General features: G+C 40.9%; 2 protein-coding genes across 4 annotated transcripts in view; one reads left to right on the top strand and one right to left on the bottom strand.

Annotated features, from left to right (window-relative positions):
- Positions 1 to 1,624: 1,624 nt before the first annotated feature.
- n4bp2 (NEDD4 binding protein 2) lies at positions 1,625 to 13,885 on the bottom strand. Its single transcript, XM_080463300.1, has 16 exons — positions 13,480 to 13,885; positions 11,468 to 12,467; positions 10,983 to 11,107; positions 10,771 to 10,859; positions 10,555 to 10,631; positions 10,308 to 10,448; positions 7,421 to 10,053; positions 6,122 to 6,207; positions 5,982 to 6,027; positions 5,562 to 5,701; positions 5,350 to 5,474; positions 5,100 to 5,226; positions 4,388 to 4,564; positions 3,982 to 4,150; positions 2,865 to 2,988; positions 1,625 to 2,771 (listed from the first exon to the last, which is right to left on the bottom strand). Exons 1-16 carry the CDS (start codon positions 13,733 to 13,735, stop codon positions 2,726 to 2,728), a joined length of 5,361 nt encoding a protein of 1,786 aa, XP_080319426.1. The 5' UTR covers positions 13,736 to 13,885; the 3' UTR covers positions 1,625 to 2,725.
- The window catches only part of pds5a (PDS5 cohesin associated factor A), a 26,237-nt gene continuing 18,757 nt past the window's right edge, over positions 13,587 to 21,066 (top strand). Inside the window, exons 1-2 of one of the 3 annotated variants that reach the window (XM_080463303.1) lie at positions 13,587 to 13,711; positions 16,350 to 16,502. In XM_080463303.1, the coding sequence (XP_080319429.1) occupies positions 16,389 to 16,502 (114 nt within the window). In that variant the 5' untranslated portion in view covers positions 13,587 to 13,711; positions 16,350 to 16,388. Of the gene's footprint in view, positions 13,712 to 15,308; positions 15,660 to 16,349; positions 16,503 to 21,066 lie in introns of those variants that run through there. The other 2 variants (XM_080463302.1, XM_080463301.1) reach the window with 2 other exon arrangements.

Here is a 21,066-nt window from a genome sequence, read left to right as displayed (position 1 = left end):
AGTGACTTACTAAGAGTTCACCTCCCACACGACAGCTTTTCTTCTGCTGTCTGAACCATTTTGACGCAGCAGCGGAGCGCATCTGGCACAGGTAAAACTGATCGTTCTATAGAAAACGTATCGCACTTGAATTCAGAATGATGAACAAAATGGGTAACCGAACGATAATGTTGGAAGTGGGGTGCGTAAACAGGGAAAAACCATTTAAATTGAGATTTATATAGATCAATCATGTCGTGACTCTTTGTTGTCACTGGCACAATAAATTTGTTTTGGTAATAAAATAGGACATTTGGTGATTTCACGTGTCAAAAAGATCTAAATATCTATTTTTGAGAGAAAATAAATCCCATACAAAATGAAACCCTGGTTGTTTAGAGAGTCAGAAATCAATTAAAGGCTGTTTATCTCGAGGACTATACCGCATTTCACTTAAAGTGAAAAACACCTGATCGTCCAATGAACTGCAAGCAGTTCAGGTGCATTGTGGGAAATGTAGGAGCGAGCTAGAGAACTATGAAATACATGTAATCATTGTAATAAAATGTAATATACAAGTCTTAATTGGTAAAATGTATGAACGTTTTGAAGTTTTGTTTTTGGGTGCGTGTCTTTTAAAAGAATATGAAGATGAACAATTGAACTGCTCAGTTTTTTATTTATTTATTAAGTCTTAGTCTTCATGCATTGAGGAGGTATTCATATTTGAATATCTTCCCGTATGGGTAAACATAAGCCTATGGCATAGTAATTTTATTTATTTTGTGTTAAGATATGTGTAATTTATTTTTGGGGCCCCCACTATGTCCTTGGTAAGTACAAAATATCACAGCGATTTCCCTAATACACGTATCTTACCAGAAACGTTCATTTTCAATCATAATTGTTATTACTGCTCCATAATTACTGTTGAGATTTCTGATGTGTGTGATCATTGTTATTAAATATGTTTTATTCCCAGGACACCAATCAAAATGAAAAAGGTTTTTAAATCATGAAATCCAAGTCATTTATTAGAACAAAAATATTCCTTGTTTATTTTCATTTATCTCTGCATCTTGCTTTTATTTGCATTTACATATTACCCCAACCTTTTTGACATTGAAGATGTATATATGTCTGGAAAGATATAATTTAATGTAGATATGAATTATTAAAGGTGAAAATTTAAATAATCTCAGGTCACATTATATGGTGTATAATTCCAAAATAAGTCATTTATTAATATCTCCCATAGTATATCAGAATATCAAATCTACTTATCGGTTTTCATGGTTTGTACTGTAAGAAAAATATGATCAGGTAAAAGCAACAAATGTTTTGGGTTCAACCGTGAAATAGAAAATTATCCAGCTGCTGGGTATAGTTTTATTATTTTTCATCTGTTTGAGTACTTTTATCTTTATATATACACTTTTAAGCCATCCCGTATGAGCAGTGAGCAGCACTGTTCAACACATTGTGAGCATTCAGGATTCATGAGTCTTTGTCAAAGACCCACCTTTGGGTGATTAGGGTTTCCCCTCAAATGTCCTTCTCTAACTTATAGGCCATCGCCGCTACATAATACAGATATGAATTATCATTAAAGCAACATTTACTCACACACAAAAATTCACAATTGTAAATTGTAGAGAAATGTCTTTTATTCCACAAAATATGTAAAAACACATGAATGGAGGAATACAAAAATACAATATTCTCTTCATAGGTAATTTATTGCCAACATTATGAACAACATTAAGTAAAATCGCCCCATTAACATTTTTGCAGCATTAAAAAATATTACACAGGTAGAAAACAGAATTATTAGATATAGAGATGTATTTATCAACAAAATTACTATATTCCTAAAAACAGATGCTACAACTGTGGCACAAAATGTTTTTTAAAACCTACAATAAAGTCAGCTAAAAACATTTATTGTGCCTCGCATAAGAAAATAAAATTACATTGTTTTAATTATTTCCTGAGTTCAAATTTCAATACTGGCAGACAATGCTCGTTATGTTGCTGATGTACCTTCTAGTACATTCAAGAAAAAAAATATTAAAAACCTTTGTCTCACCTCCAGAATCATTTGGTTGTTTTATTACTTAACAGTAAAACTGACATAAAAGGCAGTGCCGTCATTTAAAACCTTGGAAACAATCCTAACGTGTAATCATTGGTCAAATAAACCTTTATTAAAACTCTTTTATCTCTGGTAACACCCATTTTACAACTATTAAATAATCCTTTATTCCACCTTGTAGCATCTTGGATTAGTTTTGATGTGGAGGACTATGGTTCAAATCCCGGTTGACTTACGAAGGCGTTGGCGTAAAAACTAGTCAAATTATGGCACAAGTCGCAATGACTATTGCAACCAGTGTGAGAGGGATCAGGGAAATAGACTCTCTACTAGATTAAATCACAGTTTGTCAAACACGACGTGAACTAAACAGAAACCTTTCATTCTTTTAAAGACAAATAGGGATTTAAATATCTTTACAGATACAGAAAAATACATTTCAGCCCTGATCAAAGAGGCGAAGTTCAGGATTATACAGACTGAACTCAATTTAACTAATACATTCCCATTGCATTTATATGATGTCTATAATGTGTACAATGATCTATATGTTATAGTGATTGCATTGTGGCATTGTAGAAGTGAAGTAAAGATAAAGAAAGAACTGTCCTCTGTAGCAGCTTCAGTTTGGATCCAATAAACGAGTCGTTCTCACTTCAAAGAGACCAAAACAAGACCCGGTTTTGGCTCAGTGAACCTGAAGAGATGCAGAGATAAGAGAGAAGGTGGGTGAACATAAGCGCGCCGAGCTCTCGTATGTGTGTATGTGTGTGTGAGTGTGTGTATATACCTGTAGTGTTTGTTAGTGAGGTAGTCTACAACAGCAGGGCGGATGCGGGCCACGCCCCCCTGGCTGTGGTTCCCTCTTCCTGTGATGACAGAAAGCTGAGGTCGACACAGACCATGTTCAGCATCTGCGCAGAGAGAGGCCAAAAGAGAGCAAAACACATAGAATATGGTTAACAGCAGGAATCTGCACAAGTTCTGAAAATGTCAGAAACAACTGAGCATTTGGATACACGCCGTATTCTAAAATGATCTCTGTCAGAATATGGATTTAAAAAGGGAATTTAACAAGCAACGCTTCAGGGTGATGTCTTCTTTTTCTTGAACTGGAACAGGTGTGAAACTGGAGACAGTGTTGTTTCTCATGCTGCTTTTAAATCATTTCAAGACATGGACTATGTAACCATGCAAGCTCAATTTATCCACTTTTTTCAAACATAGCTTTTTTTCCTTGTTTTGGCATCATTCAGACATGGCAGCCATGATACTTTGGTCCCTGGTAAGAAGGCACAGAGAGCTCCATATTATAGTCGGGCTGTCAAACATGCGGCCCACATGCCAGTGGCCCACAAGAGGGCTTAGTCTGGTCTGTGAGACGATTTTGTCAAGTGTAATGATTAAATAAAAAAAAAAAAACACTAACATATTCCAATCAAAGTAACTGCTGCTTTCAGTTTAGTACATAACACGCATTTATATGGCCACTTTTTTGTCAATCTGATTTAATACTTACCCAGAAGTACACCAGTATTGAACATGGATTATTTAGCTGGACTAAACGTGTGTTTCCTTTCACATTTTTTGGGGGGAAACTGCAGAACCAAACTTAACATCCATCGAGATATTCAACTGTTTTAAACTCTTTCATTATGTTTAAGAGCAGCATTGTGTGCTGCAGTGACTCGTTGTGCCTTGTGTATTGCTGCAACACATGGTGGTGTTACATAACAGACATTCACATAAAGCGCCGACAGTGGGAAGCAATACAATGCACTGGATACATAGACTCTGATCAGACCATAAACAGGATTATCTTATTAATCTCAACGCATTTCTCTGAGTTATGAAGGCTATGAAGTAAAATGGTAAAAACATAGACAAAGAAAAAAAAATGAAGATACCTGCAGTTTTGTCCTGTAGGACCCGAGTCAAATGCTGGAGGGCCTCGTCTACATGCAGCCCATGGAGGTCCAGGATGTTGTTGGGCAGCAGTGATGAATTGACCCTCTCAAATATCTGAGCTGCTGCACGGTGATTGGCCTCACGCATCCCCTGGCCGTGCAAGTGTCCCTTTAAAAAAGAAACACCCAGAATAATTCACTCTTCAACTAACATTTTCTTAATGCTAATCTCAATGAAATTTAGGATTTGCCAAGAGAATGGGAGGAACCTCGCACCCCCTTTTCTAGTATTGTATTTTTAATCGCGGGGAAGGATGGAATCTGACTAATTCTCTAAATTAAAAATACAGATTTTAATTGCTGCCAGTGCCAGCCAGTTAGTGTGAAAGAAAATACGGTTTCTTACCTGTTGGGCATAAAATGAAGCCACTTCTTTGCGGCCTTGCTTGTAGGCCTCTGCAGCCTTGGAGAAGCTCTCCAGCTGACGCCTCCTTTGTAAGTTGGCCTCAGCCCTGAAGTCCTCGTATTCTGGGTCCTCAGTATCCTGATAACTAGGTAAAGCTACTTCCAAAGCCTTCTGCCTCTGACAAGTTGTAGAAACACACACAGACAACTAATTAGAAGTTGGCAAAGTAAATTACACACGCTGTGGAAATTTAAGACCATTAACAAAAGTAAAACACAGTTCCCTGTGGCATTAAGCCATATTTGGTTTCCAAACAACCATATGATTGGAAACTTAACTAAACTCCTAAAGCAAAACACTTGGTCAGTTTTGTTCTCAGGGGTTTAGTTGTTTCCTGGCAAACGTGTAGTAGCAATACTCCTGTGCCTATTTGTGAGGAGTAACAGTTTATCAAGTAGCAAATACCTTCCGACAAAACCGACACATTAACGTTTCGTTCCACAGTCATGATGAAACTGAGCCAATTCATTGTCTTCCCCAATGCCTACATAAATCCATACCTTTACTGGGGTTATAAAAATCAGAGATGTGAATGCAAACATCCACGCCGGCACTCACACACTTTTTTTTTTTTTATCTTGAGGAAAAATTATTCAAAACAAAACAAAGAAATAGATATATTTATTGTGCTCCATTGTTGTCTTTTCTCTACCTTTTCCCGGTCCTTGCTGGTTGCTCTGTGACTGTCAGATCGAGGAGCTTCTGGGGCAATGACTGTTTTAACAGGCTCCTCAATCAGCAGAGAGCGCAGAAACAGCTCCGTCTGTGTAAGGCTGTAACTATATGCACACACACAAGTTAACCGAGGGTATAAAGCAGTTTCACCAGACTAGTTTGACAGCATGGCGATACTAATGCAATGAATGACTTTGTTGTAAAACATCCTTAAATGTTTTTCTCACTTGTGGTCTCTGAAGATGTCTTGGAGAAAATGCTTGTCTATGTTGGGGAAAAGGGAGAATAGTTGGTTCTCTTTCAGCACTGTGGCTCCATCGCGCCGATCGAGGTCTGCGCGGCTTTTCCTGGTCTGAGAAAGACGGTTGATGAACTTATCATAAAGAAAACAGCAAAAAAGTGCAACGCTTCTGTGTGGAAAAACAATAAGAAGTGTTACCTGTTCCACATTACTCTGCAAAGCCTGTTCCTCTTGTATAATGTCTCTTAGAGAGATGTGTGGACGGGACACATTCCAGTGGTCCATCAATGGCATCTGACGCCAGGCCTCTGGTCGGCTGTCCGGTGATGTGCATCCATCTGTGTTTGTAGGGAAATTTACCTGTGATGTTCGGTCTCGCTGCCCAGTTTTAGTTACTTGTGAATCATCCCAACGTGCTAAAGGTTAAAGGTTTAAAGGTTAACTTTTTTTTTTTTTTTAAATCATGGAGATAAATGCATGTTTTCATGTGAGTTACTGTCATAGTAAAAGATAGGACCCGTCTTGTTTGTAAGTGGCACTGTAATTGAAGACGCTTTTAACACTGAACGATACATTTTTGGAGTTCATCTGTGTGGTTCTGTGTGTATTAGAACTCACATTCCTGCAGCAAGTGAAAGGAAAGCGAGGCTTGTTTTTGTCGTTCCTGGAAAAATCACAATGTATGAATAAGGTAAGGAAACAAAGACCTTCTGAAACTCTCACAATAGAAATTAGACCGGCGCGTGCAGTGAGCTCACCTGGATGGTTTCCTTCCACTTCTGGTGGAGTAATTTGGCCAGACTCAGGTCCATCTGCACAGCACAGTCTTCAGCAGAGCATTCACCTGAATAGAAAGACAGGACAGAGACACCTTTGAGTTGCAGAGTTGGATGAACCATAAATACACAAATAACACAAACATATTTCCGACTTTGAAGCAGAATTTTATTACGGCTGGTGAAGTTACCTGGACAATAGCATATTTAAACACTCAACTATGTAGTGAAGGTTTTCTATAGGCCAATGTCAAGTTAGTGAGATATTGGATTCCCAAAAACTGGTCCACAGTCGTGGGACACTCAAGCCAACTCCAGCCAGCTCTGGCCGGTGTTAGAGGACAGCCTGGACAGATGGCCAGTCCATCACAACCAGAATATCATATGCAATAAGTTTTAAGAAGTTTCGTTTGAATTGAGTTTGCAGATATTGCTTAAAACGAACAAAAAAACGTCAAGGTCGACAACTGTTTTTACGTGAAGGTAAAATACTGAAAAAAAAGAAAGGATGCAGTCAGGTCCAACAACAAACAACATAGGCCAGAGCCATGGTGTATACATACTGAATGCACATCTTATACTTGTTGTATTGTACAATTTCCAAAACATATATTCAATCACCAACCTCAGTGCAATAATTCACTCTTACTGTAAGAAAATAGATTTTAAATGACCACCATGGTGTACTGTACTTTTCATCCAAGAAGTCAGACATGGGTACTGTCAGACGTATTTTACAAAGATTCAGATGGCCCAAGGTCAAGATTACAGTGACCTAGAGTTTTGGCATTTTACCTGAGAATCTCTCGGTCAGTAACGACCTCTATCATCGAGCTAGGAGACAGAAGTCTGTGTCCTATGTGACTTCACTGACTCAAAGGAACATTTACAGCTGAGCAGTAACTTTAGCTGCCCGAAACAAATGAATATATGAATGACAATATCTCCTGAACTATGCCGCAATACCTGTATTGTTAGTATCATGTTAGTAAGGTATATTTCAATGTCACACAAATCCTTGCCTTGGTTTAGTTTGCACAGCCGAGTGCAACACTCTTATGTCTTCAAAGACACCAGATCCTAGTTTTTCTACTGTTAACTACATGTTATCAGATCAGATCTTTGCATGTTGCCTTCAGGTGTGTCAAATTAGATGTTAAAAACAAAGAGTGGCATACAAATGGACTGAAGCATGCCAAAACCTTAGAGGTTCGCTTGTCAGCTGTTATGGAGTTACAGGCTTACATGTATTTTTCATTGTGAAACCTGTGCGGTAGTTACCTGGATCGATTCCGACAGGACCAAACAGTTCAGTGAGCTGTAGGGCCAGCTCAGTGGGTAGCTTCATCTCCACGCTCTGGATATTCAGATGTCCCAGACTCCGCTCTTTTCTCTGCTTCTCCTCTCTCTCCATTTCGTCCAGCTCAGCCTGCAGTACCCGATTGACCTCGTCCATGCTGGCAAGGTCATCCTCAGTCTCAACCCTCACCTCTTCAATTATAACCACATTATCCATGCTCCCGCCCCAAGCACCACCCTCGAGGTCAGGCTGTGCCACCACTTGGTCGGTGTCACATCTCTCCTCCTCCATTTTTGTTTTAGACACAATCTGATCTTGTTGACTTGATTTTTCTGGGTTTGTGAATGTATCAGGCTCATCTTTATTTGTTAGTGGGCCACATGACCCTCCAAAACTCAAAACATCTGTATTATTTGCACTCTCCCCTGATTCATAAACTCCTTCACAGGTTGACAGCTGAGCCCCTTCCTTAATCTCGGTTGCCTCGTCCTCATGACGACGCTCTGCTAACACAGAAGGCCATAAACTGGTTTCCACAGCTTCAGGTAAAGCTTCACCCAGTGTAGATGCACCGTGGTCAACTGCACTATCATTCTCCTTCTCCACACTATCTTCATCTTTAAAGAACCTCTCTCCCGAGTCCAACAGGAGGTTCGTGGTCCACTCCAAATCCTGCTGGCATTTGTCATACAGATCCTCTAACGTATCGAAACTGACTAGTTTGAAATGACGACTGAGAATGCGCAGACTCTCGAGGTGATCTTGAGTCACTCTAAACTCCTTCTCCTCCACCTGCGTGCCTTTTTCATGCACCACACGGTATGGTACCTCTCGGTGGCCAGATGGATGAACTGCAACGGCGGCAGACACTGCGGAGGAGAGCTCCGGGACAAAACGAGACGAATCCCCAGACACGACTGTGACGTCACTGCAGTGGCTGCCAACAGTGACGCCCACATTGGTGGCGCCTTTTTGACGGTTGAGTCGCCAAAGAAGAGCAAAGTCTTGAGGTTCTGTCTGTGTAAAGCAGCCTGTGTCCTCCAGAAGAGGAACGGTAAGTAGCTGCTGGTCTGGCTCTGATTTAGACTCTGTGAGCAGATCAAGCTTTGGTTTGAGGTCAAGACTGAAGTCTGGACTGGAGCTTGCAGCAACATCTGAAGTACTGCTGATCTGTCCATCATGTAAATTTTGGAGTGACGTATTGGGGCTTTGGACAGTATTCGAAGGAGAATCAGTGTAGTTCTGAGTGAAGGTGAGGGCCAGCTTGCACTGCTTCCCTGATCTACGACCCTGACGTTGCTTCCTTTCCTGACTGCCTTCAGTCATGATACTGTTTTCTGTTTCACACAAAGGACTCTGAGACATCACACTCACACCACCATCCTGAGTTCTACCTGCTCTGTCAATATCTGTGCCCGTGTTCAAGTTCACGTCTGTACCAGTGTCACCATCAGTACTACGGCTGTCGGCTCCTTTATGACAGAACTCAGAAGTTTTGGAGTTAACCGACGAATCAGCACTGAGGGCTTCAAAAGGATTTAACAAGTTGGGAGATTTCGGATCCACAGCTTCTCGAGCCATCTCTGCCACTTCAGCTTCTATTTTAGGTCCTTCCAAACTATCTGTCCTTGGTTCTCTGGCTACACAAGAGTCAGCTGCTTTCCCGTCCAACACGCAGTCTGGTAATTCACCTCGGATCTGCTTCATGTCCTGCTCTCGCTCATCCCCATCAGATCTATTGCTGTGAGATTCCTCACAGTTACTTCTTGCCCCGTCCTCCTTATCCTTTTCTCCAGAACTTGGAGAAAGAGAGCGCGAACTGCAAGACTCACTCTGCTCTGCAACTATACCAGTCTGGATAAGATCAAGAAGCTTCTGAAACTCTGCGACATCGGGGCCAGAGTGCATACCTGCTGCTTTGTCATCATCTTCTTCAGAAGCACAGTCATTTCCTTGCTCAAGTACGGCTTTATGGCTTTCTCGTTTCGTAATCTGTCGCTGATCTAGGGGGCTTTCAGAGGGCCAGTCGCCCACAAAATCCAACAACTTGGATGTTACTGCCTCTCCTTCCAGCTGTATCTTTTCAACCACTTCTGCCTTTTCTTCCATTGTACTTTCTTTCCCTTCTGCCTTGCTGTCTGACTGGTTAGTATCTTTCACCAGATCTACACGATCCATCATTTCAAAATTGGACCTCCTGCTCGATCTGTCCCTTTTAATTCTTTGCTTTATCGACTCTGAGAAAGCCACAGGAAGTTCTGCCCCACACTGTTCTTCATTTATTACCGACTCCACAATACAATCTGGGATTTTCTGGTCTCCAGCTGAGTTATTTACAGCCAGCTGGCCGTCCAGCTCAAAATCTAACTCGCCCAAGTCGATGTCATCCCCATCAGAAAGGTTCGGGACATTAGTGGGTTTGTCACTAAGTTGAAAATTTAGCGACTCTGTGGATTTGTGGCTGCCGTCTTCTAACTTTTTCCCTTCTTGAGAGCGGCCGATGGATGACACATCAGGAAGGGAGGAAAACAGCTGATGGCGGGATTTCTTACGTCCCTCAGTCAAACCAGGCTGATCTACAAGATCAGGGCATGGAGTTTGAGATGACGCTGGCCTAAAGAAAACAATGCGGGTTCAAAGAGAGTAAATAGAACTGATGAGCAATGCAGAATGTTTGCAAACTGATTTAATAGTTAAAAGATTTCAATAATCTATGTCACTCAGACAACCACCAGCACATGATGGAGATTGTGAGTATCTACTGTTCTATGCAATATCTCCTTAAGTATTCAATACATTCTGGATTTTTTTTCCCATTTAATCAATAAAAACTTTTACTCAAAAAAGCAAATTCAGGGTAGAACTCACTGTGAGCTTTTGTTCTCCAAGATGAGTCGATATTTCCATTCAGGCATATGTGAGCCCATGATACCCTGGACTGTGACAAAGCGCTCATACCCATTGATCATTCGGCGGATTGTTTCCACTGGCACATCATGTGAGGTGCGCCTACACATGAGCATACACACAAACACAGGGGATCAGGAATTTCACAAATCTTTATCGGGAAAAAAACTGTTTTCCTTCAAATTTAAAACCCGACACCCGATCTTACCTCTCCAGTTCTCTGGGCTTGTTCTTCCACCAAGTGTCCGGCTCTCTGAATAGCACCTTGTATCCATGTCTCAGTGCCTACAGCATGTCCATTTATTGCCATTTATAGGATATTCCACATGTTAAAACAAGCTTAGATATTTTAAAATGTAAAAAAATATATAAAGGGATTTATTATTATTATTACATTAATATTATTTGCGCACAGCTGACTTACCTGAGCAACATAGGGTTTCATCTCCCAGCCCTGCATGTTGGTGTTGTCAATGATAATGGGATTTTTGCCCATCTCAAAAGCCTCCTTGGCTGCGGGATGAAAAAAAAATGAATGTCAAAGCAAAAGAAATGATATTCAAATAGAATCGAAACACACACAGGCCTTTCCAATTGGTAATACTGTAAAACTTGACAACTGTATGTGTCATGCACCTCGCTTGTGGTTCCAGTTATGGGCCTCTCCCAGGACAGTGGGGTCAAAGTGATATTGTCCATTTTTAAAGAAATAGTCATCAGTGCTCAGGGCAACTCCACCTCGGTTATGGTCCAGCAACGCTCTGCAGGGACATCCATAAAAATGTCTTTCAAACATGTAATTTCTGTAGTGAAAGTAAACAACTCCTGTGCACCGTCTACATGTTTGACTCTGTTATCTCAGCAGAAAACTACTTTTCAAGTAAGGACAAGTTAATCAACTGACCTCCTTTATCTGATTATGAAGGATTTAGTTTGCTAAACAATCACTGGTCTGAATTTGAATCATTTTATTTATCATGTAAAGTTTCAACATGAACACCAGTTGCAATGGGGAGAATAATTTTTTTATTGATAATATATTAAATATATAGATATAATAAACACTGTTTTCATGCTTCAACAATCAGGGGCTTCTAACCCATCCATGGAAACGTCTTTACCTCGCCAAAGTTGACTTCCCAGATCCTGGAGGCCCTCGCAAAAGCACAAGTACCTTCCCTTCCAATCGAAGTCTGTTGCAAGGAGCCAGTGGAGCAGCAGGCAGTGTCCAAGACTTTGGAATGGCTGTGTTTGGTTTGAGAGGAGCTTGACTTGCAGGCCCTGTAGTCATCCACGGAGACATGTGTCTGGGCTGGCCAGGCCAATTAGAAAGTGTCTGAGCCTTGGGGAGAATGAAAGAGCCTTGGTTTTCATTGAGACGAGGAGAAAATACCGGGGCCTCCAAATTCCAGGGTGACACGCTACCAGGCAGGTCTTGATTAAGTGCATTTATCTTTGATCTCGCTCCTCGTATTTCATCAGACTGCACAAGGCCGGGTCGCTCTGACGGAACCTGCGACGGCTCTTGCTTTTTGTACACCTGAAAAGCTGAAGGACGTCCTGCATTACCCAGGTCCAAAGGAGGCTTTGCCTTATCTGGATATTTGTCCATTATCAAGTGTGTGAAATCAACCACAGGCTGCTGCCCTTCTGCAGACTCATCGTCCCATGTGCTGAGCTGGTTGAGCAGAGAAGAGGCTCCGGGCCGATAGTCCAGTGACTTCCCTGGTTCTCCTTGAGATCCAGACTCAAGGCTGGACTGAAGCAGCTCAGGGAGAGCCTGCTGGGTAAACGGTGGTGGAGGGAAAGAAGAACTGGATGCATCAACCTCTAAATACTTGCTGCCGCAGTGCTTTTCCTTCGCATTTTGCTTTGCAGTTAGAGTCTCTAGCTCTTGATCAACCAGCATGTCAAGCTCTTCTGTCAAAAGGTTTTCGGTGGAGGGAGAAGATGGTCGCTGAGAGGGCTCAGAGAAACCCGGGTCCGACCTTCCTTCAGAAAAGTGACGGGGGCTGAGCAGGGCTGCAGCTGTTCGCTCAAAACCAGAAGCAGGAGGAAGGACAGGCCCCGCGACTTCAGCTGCCACAGACAGCTCCAGGAGAGAGTCCATTGCATGTTCAACTGTGACACAAACAAAAAAAAACACGAGACACAAAGAAACAAGCATGAGTAAAACAGCAAACACTGCTTCAGTGTTTTCAACACTTAATGTGAATAATGAATGTGAGGCAACTCAGAGAGTATACAGTAGAACATAAACAAAGAATAAACCACTGGTGTTAGTACTGATAAGTGAAGGCTCATTAAGTGATAATAGCAATGACTGAAAGATAGAGACCCTTATATACTTGCAGAAAATGGTTAAATCACATTTCATCTACCTGTATATTGATTGACACACAAATGTAGTCCTAGAGGGTTAAAATATCCAAACCAGAGTACAACTGGAAGGAAAACAGATGATGACCACCCACTGATCTAGTTAGGAATAAAAAAGATATTGGTCATAAAATAGAGTAAGTATAGTGACCAAGTAAGAAGCAAAATATAAGAGGTTGTTGTAACGGTGAGACTAAAAGTTGCACACAGTGAAATAATGAGCCACAAAGTACTAACTGTATATATTCTAACTCAGAAAGGACAAGAAGAAACAAAATAAACGCAAAAACAAATTAATTACGTAAGTTGGGTGGGATGAACAAGACTGCGTGGTAAGTGTGGGAACTAAAAAAAGACTCCTGGAGATGGCAGTACTGCAAAATTCATGGTGCAGACTGGAAGCAGCACTTCAAGAAGAAGACTGCAGTCTCAACTGTGGAGGGTAGTCACTGTACAGAGAGTAAAGTCAAACCACTGTCCTGGGAACATCTAGGACCGGTCTGTCATGTCTGTGGAGGACGCGATGACTGTCGATTGTTATGACACTAAAGAGGCGCAACAAGTGGAGAAGTGTGCGTGGGATTTTCGAGTTAAAACAAGAAAAAAATACTTCCGTTTTTTTATTGTGCTGTATGCAATATTCATGAAATATCCCGTGTGTAGGTATGTCATGAGGTAAAGTCCCGATCACCCACGGGATACAACAGATACCATCTCCCAGAGTCACACAGCAAGTCGTCGTGGGACGGGCTACCTTTAAAATCACACTCCGACAGCACGATGTAAATAACTTCTGGCTCCAGGTGTGAGAACATCTCCTGCATGCTTTTCACGACTTTCTCCTTGTCCACATAGGGGAGCGGCGTGCCGGAGGGGATGAAGTAGCTCGAAGCTGCCGCCCGCTGTTGTGGATCGTTGCAGCCCGTGTTTTGACCGAGGCTTCCCCATTCCGGCGGCGGCCCGTTGGGAAGCCTGGCCGGGCTCTGGTCGGTCTTCTTTCTCCGAGGCATTTCGAGTCCGAGACCCGGCCGTGGGTCACTCTCATGAGCGGCTAAGTAGCTGGAGAAGAGCTGGAGGGCGACGCAGAGCTGTAAACATGTAGTAGTTTCGGTCTGAGAAACCCAAAGTGTGCGGCAACTCAAGGTTGCCGATGTGCAGCAGCGCCCCCAGTGGTGGAGTGGAAGTAGTGCAGCGTCGTTCATAGCAGGATGTAAGCGTGGAGACTTCAGAATAAAAGATGCTCCACAATCAGGTTTTAATGTGTAGGGACTTCGAGTGCAACAGCAAAATAGTCCGCTACAAATTCCAGTGACAAACTGGCGACCTGTCCACGGTGTACCCTGCTCTCGCGACCCTGAAGTGCATAAGCGGAATAGAAGATGAATGGGCAATATTTGTGTTGATGAAAAATAATGTTATGGTTAATTTGTTTTCCCCTAATTTCAAATGAAAATTTCGGTGCTTAAACTGAACTCTGTTTTGTCCTATACATGTGGTTTTACAGCAAAAATAGTTTTTGATCCCATTCCATGCATTATAAAATGATTACCTAGAATTCTGAAGTTTCACAATTCTAACAAATTTTCAGGGAAATCTGATATGAAGGGCCCTGATCTGAGCCATGAGTCAGCAACCCTATTTAACTTTTCACAAAATGCTGAAATGAAAAGATGGACTACTTATCATCAGATAGATCTACTCTGCAGTAATCAAATTACACTGGGTGTTTTTAGTACAACGCATCAGTGCTGACAACCGTTCATGAATATTCTGCTGTTGCACCTGAAAGGGGTTGAACTATGCCAATCTCACGTTAATTGTTAAACTATGGCAATACACAAACCAGATTTGGAACATATACTTCAATGCTGTAACTCAAATGCAACTACGATTATATTGCCTTAAATGCACTCAATTGCCAATGAAATACTGTTGTTAAACAATATTCAAGTACAGGTACAGAGAACTTATTTCAAGAAAAGATTAAAAAAAAACTTTAAATTGTGAGTGAAACCATGTTTTAAATCCAGAAATACCTTCCAAATATGACTTGTTGTTTTTATTGGCAGATGTTTACTAATATTTTGTAATTGTACTTATGTAATGTGTACTCTGTCCCCTCCCCCTCCCATCAAAGGGCCTTGACTTTTGGCAGGTCTTCATTGTAAAATATAATGTTTTTAATTAATTACCTGGTTAAACAAAAATGTTGAATTAAAAGTATTTGTAAGTGGTTGCTGCTCCGGCCACTGTATATTACTGCATTACAGACTTTATACACTGTATATCCAAGGACGGCAAAGTTGAATCCTTTTAGTTGTTACTAACAGATTGGCCACTGGGTGTCTCTACTTTATCAAAAGCCTTCATTCAAAGATGATTCCTATTGGCAATATGAAAAGTTAATAAAGTATGACCTTTGTATTTGATATCAGTGTTAATTGAATGGAGGGAGAGAGAGACGGAGAGAGAGACCGAGCGAGAGAGCGAGCGAAAAAGAGAGAGACAGAGGGATGCGTGTGTGTGTTTCCGGCTCCCGCCATGTAGCCAGAGCTGCAGTACTGCAGGGAGACCGAGGGGGGCGCTCTGCAACCAATCTTCACTCAGACAGCACTGACTGAACGGACAGAGAGCTTTGTGCCGAAAACTAAAGCCCAACCTGAGTCAGACTAATGAATTAAAACGGCCTGTTGGAGAGGTAAATACTGAGGAGCAAGCGCTCGGCAGACGCCACCGGGGTTGAGTCGCAGTTGTGTGTTTTCAGAATAGCTTCATCTTGCATTTGTTTAGGGGAGGGGGTGTTCAAAAATCATCCGTGGAGCAAGTTGGTGGTGAGAGGAGGGCTCAGGGCGACGGTAGCAGAAACCCTTCTCCGCCTGTGAACTAGCGGCAGTACGGAGCGATGCTCGGAAGTTGGAAAAAAGACAGTAACAAGTAAACCAGCTTCATCTTTTAACTCCAGAAAGTAGTTGCATTAGTTGTGGAGCGCACGGTCTGAGCACGGGTACGGCTATCCGGGGCTAAGATGATAGGATAGTTCACTTCCTCTGTGATTGTGGCTGGAGATGTGATGGGCACCTGAATAGTTTGCGGCCTAGGCTAGCCTGTTAGCGCGGCTAACGTGGAATAGCCGCTAGTTGCTAACAGGACTTCCCGCAAAATGCTACCAGTCGTTTATGTTATTTGGACGGCAGCGAGCTAGCGAGCTAATTTGATAACCTGTATGACAGTAAACGTCCACACCAGCTGTTCTCGCCTTGTTTTTTAAAAGTGGCTTTCCCACAGTTGAGCGCTTCACATCGCGACGGCCGTGTCGCAGCATCAACAGCAGCCGTTTCAGCGTCTGAACGATGCGTTTGGGAGAAATAACGAGTATTTTTTAGAGCTGATGTTCAGGCAGAGGCAGTTTAGCATGTAAGCTAATAATATGCACGATGCTGCGTTTAATGTCGGCTTTTCGTCCGGAAAGTTCGCCGGATTGTAAAATCCTTGAATATACAAGTTTGGTGTTGTCAATTTTAGTGGGTAAAATTGGCGATCAGCAAGTAATAACGTAGCTTTAGTCGAGGTTTTGGTTAAGTGCGGTAGCATGGTTGTGTTGAACTTTTGTTTTCTGACCCATAGAGGCCAGTAGAAGACCGTGTGGACCGCACATCAACAAGCATGGAGTTCCCGCAACAGCAGAAACCGGCGGGGGATGGAAAGATCATCTATCCTCCTGGAGTAAAAGAGATCACTGACAAAATCAGCAACGATGAGGTGGTCAAACGACTAAAGGTATGTGGGATGGCCTGCTGGAGACATGGTTCAATCTAGTCTGCATTATGCAGAGCTTGGCTCAATGCCAAACCCATCCTAACTTTGGAAACTTGTTTATTCAGTCCTTAGTGGTCATTATTTTTAAAGGCAGCATGCTTTCTCAAATTTGTACAGCTTTCTTGCAAGTACACAGTCACAACTGATAATACTAATAATAAGGATGAAATGTAACTTTAAAGAACCAAGATTTCGTTCGACTAGAAAACTGTTTTGTCTATCAGTATGCAGGGTGAGACTACTGGGCGGATTTAGTGTGGAATTGAAGCAACGTTCAAATATAAGACAGTTTAAAATGCTGTATAAAAATATGATTTTCAAAAGGTATGAGGATGAAGAAGGTGCGGCCAATCACTAGGCTATTTTAGGGGCAAATGTCTTGTCATTTATTATGGTTATTTCTATTTGTTTCTTTGCATTCCTCGCATTAGTTAGTGTTGCTGGTCTCGCTTGTAGTATTGTGTGTATTGTTTGTGTGTATTGTGCTTGCATGGCACATGTATATTTGTATGTGGGACTGTACATGTGTTAATGGATGAATGTATTAGACTGTGTGTATGTTTATACGTAATAAGTGTTTAATTAGGTGTGCAAGTATTATAGAATGTTAGTACATCTTACTTACAGCATATGCGTTATGCATGATGTGTGTACTTTTTTATGTGCTTGTGTGTGGGTATAGGTGTTTATGTCTGTCTGTAGATATGTTTAAATGGACGCGTATGTATATATATATAGATATATATATTCTACGTACTGCACAGGACATGTACGTTGCTGTGTGTGTAGGCATGTATGTAAGCGATGGAAGAAAGTTGATTATGCTATTTACTTTAGGACAAGGGGTGGGAGTAAATAAGTTTTACTACTTCTCACTCTTTTTCGAATATTCATCTGATTATGTTTTCTTAATTTATTTTTATATTATTATTACTGTTATTCATTTATTTATTTAAGAAGAAAACTTGTTGGTTTTTTCTGTGTCTTGATCTTCGAAATAAACATTTAAAAAAATAATAATAATGATAAACCCCCATCAATAGATAATAATCAATAGCAACATATTTGACTTAATGTGAATAGTAATTTTCACTATTAAATTGTGAGAGTATCAGTTAAATGAAGTTAGTGGTTCGGTTACTAAACTTGTAATTAAATATGTTTATTGTAATGTGAAAGAAAAAAGTCCCCCATTGATAAAAACAAGGTTATTCTTGTGTTGTTAAATATCAACGTGGCATTGTGTCATTACTTAAAAAGCTCCGGCCTTTCTGGTTCCTAATCATTTTCCTTTGAGGCTGGAAAAATGGGATGATCCCAAACTGAACACATGAAAAGCAAATAGTCCACACTCATGCTATTTTTACTACAAAACAGTGAGTTGTGTTCAAACGAAAACCAACGAAAGCAGCTGATTATAATAAAAATAGATTCTGCTGACCTATTGAATTCATATGCAAGTCGAATAAGCACTCATTGTTGTTTACAAGCAAGTTCAGCATTAAAAGCTTTAAGACGACCTGAATTTAAAAAAAAAAAAAAAAAACATCAGGGAGCTGTGTGAAATATTAATTTGAAATTAACTTGAATTCTTTTTATAATTTATTGCTACTTATATTGGAGTATAGACAACAGTGTTGGCCTAGAAGTTGGAGCAGTGAAGACATTGGGTCGAATCCCACTGAGTGTTGTGTCATGCAGGTCAATGTAAATTTGTGCAAAATCAAACATGCTGCTCAAGATCCCTGGAAAGAGCAGCTGAAAGACAAGCAATAGAAGATATTATAGAAAATACATGGGGTGTTAATGAGGCTGTTGTACCTCCCTTATAAAAACATGCAAAGTCATGTTATCGACCAAATTAACAATTAATCTCTATTCTGGCAAACCCTCGGCTCTCCAGCAGCTAAATGTTTTTGGGTTTTTTTTTCTCATTGACTGTATCCCATCTGCTCAGCTGATAATATACTGTCGCGTTTGCAGCGTTTTGCTGATAGCAGTCCTTAGCTGTGAAAATAAGAGACTGACGAAAGTGTGCCAGACTTGTACAGTTACAGCCGACCAAACCGAACAACCACCTGAACTTTACAACAAAACATTGTAAAGTCAATGGGAGCTTTACCTAGATTGCTTGTCGGATCCGTTACGCCGGAGCTAAACTTAACATTCATCTACTTCTGTATTTACGTGACACACATTGTCTGGTATAACGGTTTCCTCCCAGAGAAGAGGCGTTTATAAGAAAACTCACCGCCTCAGTTAGGACAGATATGCTGATTGAGACCTTGTGGACTTAATTTAACAGATGTTTACAGATGTATTTAACCCAGACTTATTGTTGCTGAGTGCTTTATGTGCATATATCCAGTAGCAATTCCCATCTCAGGCCTTGCACATTCAGATTTGTGATCGTAGAATTTATGCAGGTTGAAGTTCTAGCAGATGACTTTAGTATGCTGGGAAGTGGACAGTGAGTTTTTTTTCCCCGGGGGACGCTGTATAATGTAGAATGAACATATTTACATGTAATAAACCTGAACAAATGCAGTAATTTTCACTGTAGTGTGATTAAGGCGTTAACTCGCAGTTTCTTGCAGTTGATATTTCAGTGGGACCAGATTGACCATTAAAAAAAATAAAAAAGCTCTGTACAGCTTCGATGAGAACTTGCTCCAGTTTCTGCCATAGTTCTGACTGGGGATTTCTAAGTAATCATCTCTGTGTCAGGAGGACAGCTCACAAAAAGACATTGCAAAGTAACCTGTTTATGGGTTACATATTACCTGTCACTAGAAAGTAGGGATGGGCATGATGGCAAAAATGTCGTATCATGATTTTTTAAATAATAAAATCACAATATATTCACTGTTCTGTTTTACATTGGTTTATGAGATTAAATTGCAAGTTTCTTAACCATTTAACCAAACCATTTTCCAAGACAATTTAGGCCAAAGAACTGTTCTGAACATATTTTAATTTTATTTTGCCAACATGTGCTAAGAACATAAACGTACCAAAAGCTAAACCACAACTCTGATAAAGTACATGCGTTCAACATGAAAACTAAACTGGCTTTTGCGGTAGCTTTCACATGAAAGGTGAAATAAAAATTACAAAACAAAATAGCAAATAATTCAAATAATACTTGAGGCTTATTTCAAATGGGGGGAAAATAAAAATATCAACCATTATAAAATTAAGGCTATTCTGCAAAATATTATTTCACACAGCTATTTTAACAGGATTTAAGTATACCAACACCAAATAGCTTATAGAAAATAGTCTTATAAGAAGACAAACTTAAGTAACTGAGGTTATCTTTTAAAGTGCAGTCAATTTAACAAACTTAAACTCCAATGTCTATAAACTGACTATTAACAATCCAACAGCTTCAGAACATGTTAGAGTTTTTCTCTCCTGAAAAGGAGGCACGTTATGACAGATTACGTCTGAACCGTGTCTGTGAACATTTTCACAGTTGTTTGCGTTTTGTTGTCTGGGTAAAAGCCAAACCGTTTCCACACGATGGATGTGTGGTTTCTTTTCAGGACCAACTCCCCATTTTTCCTTCAGGCACGCTTCCTCGATACACAAACCTAAACAGACACGCTCTTAATCCGCCGTGATTGGTTTGGTCAGGTACATGTGAAACTTCTGGTGCGTCAGCATTGATCTGCAACATGTAGAGCGCTCTACAGACGATTGTCCGATCTCTGCTTTGTCAGATCGTCAGCACGTTCTTATCCTTCACGATCTATTGCCATATCACACTGGAAGGTATAAAGAGAGATTGATGATTGTGTGTGTCCTCGAGGCAGCCAGCTCTTTGCATACATCAGGTAGAAGTGGTCAGTGGAGATGAATTGAGAAACACACTTGAACTCTCTGCCATGTTTGTACCTACAGTGGTCATCAATGTAGAAAATTGCACATGTGGGACATGCAGTCCAGTTTTGGTTTTAGCATCATACACATCATAACAACGTTCCCACCGATGCAGGAATACTCTTGTTCAGTTTCCTTTCACATGTTTGGAAGCTGGATTGTCTGCGTCCTCATGTTAGGGAATAAGCAATAACTTCCAGGGACCTGGGCCTGGCTTAGTTATTAAAAGATCATTTTAATCGTTTAACTTTAATCTTTGACTTTCTGCAACATGTTGTATTTATCTGGTGTCACTGAAAGATCCCCAAACTCTCTGTAAGAATACATTTTGGTCTTTGTGAGTCAAAATGAAGAAAGCATGGACTCGGTGTAAATTTCAGCTTGATGAGGTTGTATTTCGGTGCCGTCCACACGAGAACGCCGGTTCACGTAAACGCAGAATTTTTGGCCAATCATCCGTACGAGGTGGCGTTTTAGAAGCCCCAAAAACAGGTTGTTTTTTTTAACACGGGTCCCAGAGTGGGGACATTCTAAAACCCCGGCTCGGCTGTGAGGTGTGGACAGCAAAGACGATCATCTGTGGGAAAACAATGATGTCATCACCCCCCTCACGGCGGTCTGCGATATAACCACAACAATC

The sequence above is a fragment of the Lipophrys pholis genome (genome assembly GCF_963383615.2).
Source record: "Lipophrys pholis genome assembly, chromosome: 5".
Lineage (NCBI taxonomy): Eukaryota > Metazoa > Chordata > Actinopteri > Blenniiformes > Blenniidae > Lipophrys > Lipophrys pholis.
The sequence above is the reverse complement of the archived record's forward strand: the minus strand, read 5'-3'. Positions and strand labels throughout refer to the sequence as shown.

Coding starts and splice junctions, on each gene's coding strand:
- n4bp2 (XM_080463300.1), bottom strand. CDS start 13,735: ATGCCTCGGAGAAAGAAGACCGACCAGAGCCCGGCCAGGCTTCCCAAC. Junction 4,565..5,099: donor CCAGCAAGGACCGGGAAAAG/GTAGAGAAAAGA, acceptor ACAACTTGTCAG/AGGCAGAAGGCTTTGGAAGT. Junction 4,151..4,387: donor CTTCATTTTATGCCCAACAG/GTAAGAAACCGT, acceptor TCTTTTTTAAAG/GGACACTTGCACGGCCAGGG.